Source organism: Elephantulus edwardii, unplaced genomic scaffold (assembly GCF_000299155.1).
Source record: "Elephantulus edwardii isolate Elephantulus edwardi_28Jun2011 unplaced genomic scaffold, EleEdw1.0 scaffold00269, whole genome shotgun sequence".
Taxonomy (NCBI): domain Eukaryota; kingdom Metazoa; phylum Chordata; class Mammalia; order Macroscelidea; family Macroscelididae; genus Elephantulus; species Elephantulus edwardii.
This window is the reverse complement of record NW_006400019.1, coordinates 2,883,689-2,891,604: the sequence shown is the minus strand read 5'-3', so window position 1 is coordinate 2,891,604 and position 7,916 is coordinate 2,883,689. Positions and strand designations below refer to the sequence as shown.

General features: G+C 37.3%; 1 protein-coding gene across 3 annotated transcripts in view; it reads right to left on the bottom strand.

The window, feature by feature from the left end:
• Positions 1-789: 789 nt before the first annotated feature.
• The window catches only part of FUNDC2 (FUN14 domain containing 2), a 33,602-nt gene continuing 26,475 nt past the window's right edge, over positions 790-7,916 (bottom strand). For all 3 annotated transcript variants that reach the window (XM_006899953.1, XM_006899951.1, XM_006899952.1), the window contains 2 exons: positions 2,562-2,693; positions 790-899 (listed from right to left, as the gene is read on the bottom strand). In XM_006899953.1, the coding sequence (XP_006900015.1) occupies positions 822-899; positions 2,562-2,693 (210 nt within the window). In that variant the 3' untranslated portion in view covers positions 790-821. The remainder of the gene's footprint in view (positions 900-2,561; positions 2,694-7,916) is intronic.

The window sequence follows — 7,916 nt, the reverse complement described above, 5'->3', positions numbered from 1 at the left end:
AGCTTACACATTCAATCTTTTCCACGAAGTAAAAATCTCTGTACTTCTTCCCAGCCCACCTGAAGTGATTTACTACATTTGAAATAGTCATGGAGTTCACTGTCCTGTAAGATGCAAATATCCTGTGACAACATCCTAATGACCCACATGGATTCTCTAAGTTAGACCATTCTATGATGTGCAACCAGTTTCTTTCCTTCCTTAAAAACTTTCTCATCAAATACAATACCTTCAAAAGTTCATTCTGAATTTTTCAATTATAATATTTATGTGGTCATTTTTGTCAGGATCCCAATAAGAGCTCTCTTTCTGTAGTATAAAACCAACTAAAGAAGCAATTAGACAGGAAGATACCAAAATACATGATATGTAAAGGTCCATGTATTCGGTTCCTTTGCACGCAGCAAATAGCAAACTGCCGTTCTGTTCTCGCTGTTCCTCTCTCAAATCACCAGTCTGAGGGGCAATATTTGAGCATCGACTCATTCTCCTTGATAAGCTATCTTGTGTTGTACATAGGGGAACGAAACATTCTTGTTGACCTAGACTAGCCACATGTGGAGTGTACTGGGAGACAAACACATTATCTCTTCCATCATCAGTCAAGTTCAAGTTAAGTCCATACTAAGTTAACTGGTACCAAAAGAACTCGATTCCGCTCTGTCAGTGCAGGGAGGAAGGCACGGGAGGAGAGGAGGAGGAGAAGACTCAATGTCCTATGACGGAGTGCAGAGGCTTCTGGTGAAAACACACAACTGGGACATTCTGATGAATGATGGAAGAGAAACCATCCAGAAACTATGGCGGTGAAGCTATGTGCCTTAGGATGCCATGCCCAGTAGGAAGCCTCCAAAGAATCCCCCAGTCACAAGGACGTTTTTCTTCACAAATGACACCACCTGCAAAGAGAAGACAGGACCTTGGATTATTCTACTAAGAGTCTAAATATATAGGAACCTATACTCCCTAAAACAAAATTAACAACTTTAACTTTCATATAGGCTGTATCAACTGTTACATGCTAAAGTGACTTTGGGACTTTTTGGCCATAAGGGAGACAAAGAGGAGAAGAATTCAAGGACATGCCTCGGATTCTGTCTTCAACAAATGTTACTGAGCTAAGGGCTCTGCTGGAGATTTAAGCCAGTCACCTGAAACTTGAACCACTTCCTCCAGACTTCTTTCAAATCAGCAATTACATTGACTCAAGTCTTGGAAAAGCAAGGATACACAAAACTCAAGCATCTCTCACCTCCAGTTGGCTTCCTTTTCCCCCTCTGCCTTTCCCTGACAAAATTCCTGAACTAATTGCTGGTGTTCAGTATCGTTTTTTTTCCTTCTCATTATTCTTCAACTTGCTAGTTTGACCTTCAGCTCCTCCCTTCCCCCAGTTCTTCGGAGCACGTTCACTTGATCGTGGGAAATGTTCTTCATCCCTCCTCATCTGTTCTCAAGGTGAATTCCAATCCGTACTCCCAACAAATTACTATTCTTTCTTCCTTAGTTTAAGCCCTTAAAATAGTTTCCAAGTGATGGACTACCAGGAGCTAATTATTGACTATCTGTTCTCCAAATTAGGCTGTATGCTCTTGGAGAGAAGTAACCACTGTTATGCCTGTGAAAGCATTAGGCTAATATTAATTAGGCTGCTTCTTTGAGACTTCTGACATATTTCTAAAGATAAAAAAGTAGTATACAACAAAAGACATACTTTTGTCCCTCCATCAAAGTGTCCCTAAGTTCACCTAATCTGACTTTATTTGCTAAATCGAGGGATCACGCAGTACAGTAACCATTTCACTGGGATGCAGCCATCCTCACATCTATGGCAGTTTTTACACGACAGTGGCAGCACTGAGTCACTGTGACAGCGATCATGTGCCCCACAAAACCGAAAATATTCACTCTGTGACCTTTTACTGAAAAAGTCTATCAACCCTTAGGCTGGACATCCCTACTACTTATGTGTAAAATAAGTAGACTACAGATGATTCAGCTATGTGTGTGAATGGAGACAAAATACTCTGTATTTGCCCCTATTGACAAAGGTCATCAAGCACCTCAATTACATAATTTTAAAAATCACCTTTATATTTATATAATGGAGCACTATGCAACACTGAATATTAATGAAGAATTCATAAACACTATATAACATCATTGAACCTAGATGACATTATGCTGAGTGAAATGAGTCAGTCACAAAAGAATAATGTACAAGAAAATTACTATCAAATGATAAAGGTTTATACACAGAATCATTCTATTATGTTTACCAGAGAGAGGAAAGGAGTAGGGAATAGGAAATTAATTAATAGATAATTAATAAATAAACAATTATTTGGGTGAAGGAAAAATGTATGGAATGAAAGGATGATCAGACACTATGGGTGTTTTAATTAATTATTTTGGAGCCAAATGTTCATGAATCATTGGAAAAACAGTATGCCTTGTAAAAGTTCACTAATATCATAATAAAAAACCAAGTATCAAAACAATTGACCTTATTTTTGTACATATAAAATTGTAAACCTTCTTTACTTGAAATAAATAAGCCTCACCTCCTCAGCTTTGCTCCTGACCTCGTTAGGTATCTGGTTACTCTTACGGATTTTCAGTTGCTCCTTGGCTTTCTTCATATCCTTCTCTACTCGTTGCCAGTCAACCTTGATGTAGCCAGTGTGGTTTGCAATCTACAGTTTTAAAACAAAATGGTAAGAAATGAGACACACAGGCTTACTATTTATGTCAGGATTTATTTCTGAAACACACTGTCAAAATCCTTCTGACTTTCCAATTCCAATTTTTAAAGCACTTCCCATCAAGTTCTTTGAATAAAAATCTGGCTTTCAATAATTTTTAAAAACATTTTATATACATACACACACTCTAACCATCCCTGACAGAGTTTTAGGGTATGTTAGTCCTGAGTCCGGACATCACCATCTAGTTCTCCTGAGTTCATGACCTAGGATACAGATGTCCACGGAAACAATTACCAGCACTTCCTTGTTCCTTAACTGCACTAAGACAGTTAAGACCAAACTTAAGGTGGATGATCATTTGCAAGCTTTTAAGACCCTAGGCACTATACAAACTAGGAGATGTAACAGAGGCACTGAACATATAATTAGGACAACTAACTGGGATGTCTCATGAAATCATGACCATAAACCTCTAAACTAGTTTCTGGTAAAATCTATTAGGAATTCCATCTTGACTTCCCCCCACAGAACAATGTAAACAATAAGCAGCCAACAGGTAGACTGGAGACAACTTTAATTCTAGAAAGGTTCCCATTTTTCCTTTTGTATCATCTGGTCTGGACTTAAAACATCCCAAAAAGGCATTTGACAAATCCAGTATTCACTCATAACAAAAACTCCCAGTAAAATAAGAATAAAAGGAAACATCCTTAATAATAAAGAACACCTGCAATAAACCCACAGTTGACCTTGTGCTTCCTGGTAAAAATATGCCTCTTCTCCATTCCTATTAAACATTATATTGGAAGTCATAGCACAGTAAGGCAAGAAAAAAGAGGTATATGGATAGAAAATGAAGAAATAAAACTGTTTTTATTCATAAATGTTTGACTATGTAAAATAAAATGTCAAAGAATCCCCCCAAAATATGATAAAAATGTGGCTGGTGATCATGTGGCAGAATTCTATGCAGCCAACAACCCAATCACTACAAATACTAAAAAAAAAAAACCAACCGAAACATAAATGGCAACAATACATATGGACCTCATCTGATGGACTGTGCAGGAATCAGATTGACTCCATCTGTGGAAAGAGATGGAGAAGCTCAGTATCAGCAGTACAAGATTAGATGCTGACTATGGAAGAGACCATCAACTACTCACGTGCAAGTTCAAAGTGAAGCAGAAGAAAATCAAAATAAGTCCATGAGAACCAAAATACAACCCTGATTATATGCCACCAGAATTTAGAGACCATCTTAAGAAAGGATTTAATGTACCAAAAACTAAGGACCAAAGAACAGGAGTTGTGGAATGACATTAAGGACATTAAAAAAAGTAAAAGATTATTATAAAGAAAGAGAAGACCAAAATTTATGTCAAAGACACTCTAAAACTTCCTCTTTAATATAAAGAAGCTAAAGAAAAATTAGGGACCACTGATAGCCAGGTGGCAAGAACCTGTACTACAATCCTGAAGCTACGCAGTTTGAATCCACCAGCTGCTCCATGGGAGAAGGATGGACAATCTCCTGTGTGATTAAACTGCCTCTGAACACCCTCTGGAGGGTTATTTCCAACTCTACGGTACACAAAACCAAAAACAAAGCAATGTTTAAAAATGAAGAAAACTGAACAGAAGATTTCAGAAGGCAGCTTGAGAAGACAAAGTTTAATAATGAAACATGCAAAAAGCTGGATTTAGAAAACAAGGAAAAACACACTAAGCATTTCCCAAGCTGAGAGAACTAAAGAATAAATTTCAAGTTTCAAGTTAAAAAAACGAAAAGATTCTATGTGCAAAATACTGATGATGCAGAAAGCATCATAAAATGGGAGGAAATTCTGTGGAGGATAGAAACTAGACAGGTGGCAGCCCAGAGTCTCTTCAACTAAGACACCAGAAAACAATGATGATGGACATAGATGATAATTCTGGAACCCTGAGTTTAAAAAGAATCAAGTTTAAAATATCAATTGAAGGAAGAAACTAAATGTAAATGTCAAATAAGGAGACAAGCAAAAGGATACAACAAGGGAGCTCTGGTGGCCTAGTGGCAAGAAGCTGCACTGCAATCTCAGAGGTAGGTGGTTCAAATCCACCAGATGCTCTGCTGGAGAAAGAGGGACAATCTCCTTCTGTACCAGTCAGATCTGATTTGAAGGCACACACACAAAAAATAATAAAATAAATAAAGCATACAACAGCACAGTTCAGTGTCTTCAATGAATTGAGAAAAAGGTCAAAGTAAAAAAAAACAACCCAAAAAACAAAACAGGGAGAGCTCTGGTGGCCTAGTGGCAAGAAGCTGCACTGCAATCCCAGAAGTACGCAATTCAAATCCACCAGATGCTCTGCTGGAGCAGGAGGAGCAATCTCCTCTTGTAAACACACAAAGAACAATAAAATAAAATTTTAAAAAATAATTTTTTTAAAAAAAACCAAAACAGAAGAATTTTTTTGTAAAAAGCACTGCAAAACCTCAAACTTAAAATTCAGAATATAAAACTACCATTTCAGAAACGGGTAACACTGGAAAGACAAAAGAACAGAACTGAAGTAATGGAACACAGAATACGTGAGACGGAGAATAAAGCCTTCAATACTACATTGCAGAGAGAAAATCAGAAAGGAAGGAAGGAAAATGAAACTTTAAGAACAAAGTTTACAAATAGAATCATTCTTTGATAGCGACCAAGGATGGAAAGGGAGAGGGAAGAAAAAAAAATTTTTTAAAAGTTAGAAAACAACTATGATATTTCAATATTTCACCCCAGTAAGAATAGCAAAATTTTTTAAAAAATAGCAAAATTCAATAGAGCCACAAACAAACAAATGCTGGTGAAGATGCAGAGAAACTGGAACTCTTATTCACTGTTGGTGGGAGTGTAAAATGGTGCAACCACTATGGAAGGCTGTATGGTGCTTTCTCAAAAAACTGGAAATAGAAATACCATTTGACCCAGCAATTCCACTACTGGGAATATACCCCAAAGAAACCATAACTGCCACCCAAGCAGATATATGCACACCCATGTTTATTGTGGCTTTGTTCACAAGAGCCAACAACCCAATAGGAAACAACCCAAGTGCTCATCAACAAACTAAAGGACAGAGAAGCTGTGGTATGGTCACACCATGGAATACTACGCTGCACTGAAAAACAAGGAACTCGTGAATTATTATACAAAATGGGTGACCCTGAAGGACATTATGCTGAGTGAAATATCTCAGTCTCAAAAGGACAAATATTGCATAGTACCACTGTTGTAAAACAGGACTGACATTGGGGTTGAGGGGAAACTAAAAAAAGAAGGGATAAATAATGTACACTGCATTGACACAGATATGGGAAAGAATTGTTTAAAGTGGATATATGATTAGGTATTATTTGCATAACATGAATCCAGAATAAGAGCTGCATAGTATAGTGGACTAGGGGCAGGGAAGATTGTATAACAATGAAAGAATTTTTTTTTTCTTTTCAAAGAGAAAAAGCAAACTGGGGGAGAGGGGTAGGCTGGGAGGAAAATTTGCAACAATGAATGGATGGAAATCCAAATGCTCTATAATCTTTCATTAAAATACCAATAAAAACAAGGTAAGTTAGGTAAAGGGAAAGGCAATATACAATAAGGGATTGATCAGATACTATCATTACTTTTATTACTCAGCTATAATAATGTTAAAAAATGTTTATGAATGACTAAAAAAAATCAATATAATTAGTAAACTTTTACTTTTAAAAAGGCCTTAAAAAAAGATGGAAGGAATATAGAGTCATTATAACCCAAAACAAGAGATGAACATTGAATAATTTCAGGAAGTAGCATATAACCAGGAACCAATGGTATTAATGAAAGAAGTTTAAGTCCCACCAAAGGCTTATCCTGATCAAAAGTATATTCCTGTCATTCCAAAGGAGGCCAAGATGTGTTCACATTTGAAGAAAAGCAGTACCAAGAGACCAGGACTTCAAGAAAGTTCTAGTACTGTGGAGACGTAGGAGAGGACCTGTAGAGCCGAAGTGGTCACTTCAGCTGAGGAGGCCATAATGGCATCCTGGACAAGAATTTCTTCAAGAGCAGCTCAGCCTAAGGCTGTGAACTCATGTCACATTCCTACTAGAGCTGAGACCTTTTTGCCAAGTCAGTGGTAGATGGTGTGTGATTCATAGCAGAGTTCTCCCCTCAGACATAGATGGCTGGGTTCATCTGCAATTTCACTCAGGTCATGTCTGGGTGCCAGTCCTAGAAAGATGATCTCTCTCTTAATATTACCTGCCTGTGTTTTTCCATCTCCAGAAACAGAAGATAATATGCTGTGTCCTCAATGTGTTCAGAGAAATAAGAAGATAATGAAAAGACTACTAGCATTGGGGAAGGCTAAGTAGCCTGACGAGGAGGACACATCAACATCACTCCTTTTGGAAGGGGAAGGGTAATATCTTACTAAACAACAAATGAGGGAGAGTCTGAATTTGAAATGATAGGCATCCCAGTGATTGCTTCATTGTGCCATCTGATGCCTCAGCTACAGATAAGAATGCCTTACAGAGACTTGAGATCTGCCGAAAGGTAACTGTTGGTGCTTTTCTTAATAAGTAGAGATAAAAAAGAAGCTTCTCCATCAATTCTAATTCAAATGTTCCTCTATGTATTTCGCTCCTCTAATATATTGTTTAAGTAGTGTTCTGCTATGGAAAAATATACCAGTAAATATATTCACTATTAAGTATTTAGACTACAATTTATTTTTATTACTTTTGGAATATAATGTTCACAGTATTTTAAAAAAGTACATAATATCTTTTTTTGGTTATGCCAAGAAATCTGGAGAACAACCACTTGGCCAACTGACTGGAAGAGATTATTTGTTACATTTGTTGCCATTATATTTGTTCCCATTCCAAAGAAGGGTGACCCAACAGAGTGTGGAAACTATAGAACAATATCATTGATTTCACATGTAAGCAAGATTCTACTGAAGATTATCCAAAAACAACTGAAACAGCACATCAGCAGAGAACTGCTAGAAGTCCAGGCTGAGTTTAGAAGGGGTCATGGTACTAGGGATATTGTAGCTGATGTTAGATGGATCTTAGCTGAAAGCAAGGAATGCCAGAGGAATGTCTGTGTTTCATGGATTATGCAAAGGCGTTTGACTGTGTGGATCATAACAAACTGTGGCTGACTCTGAGAAGAATGG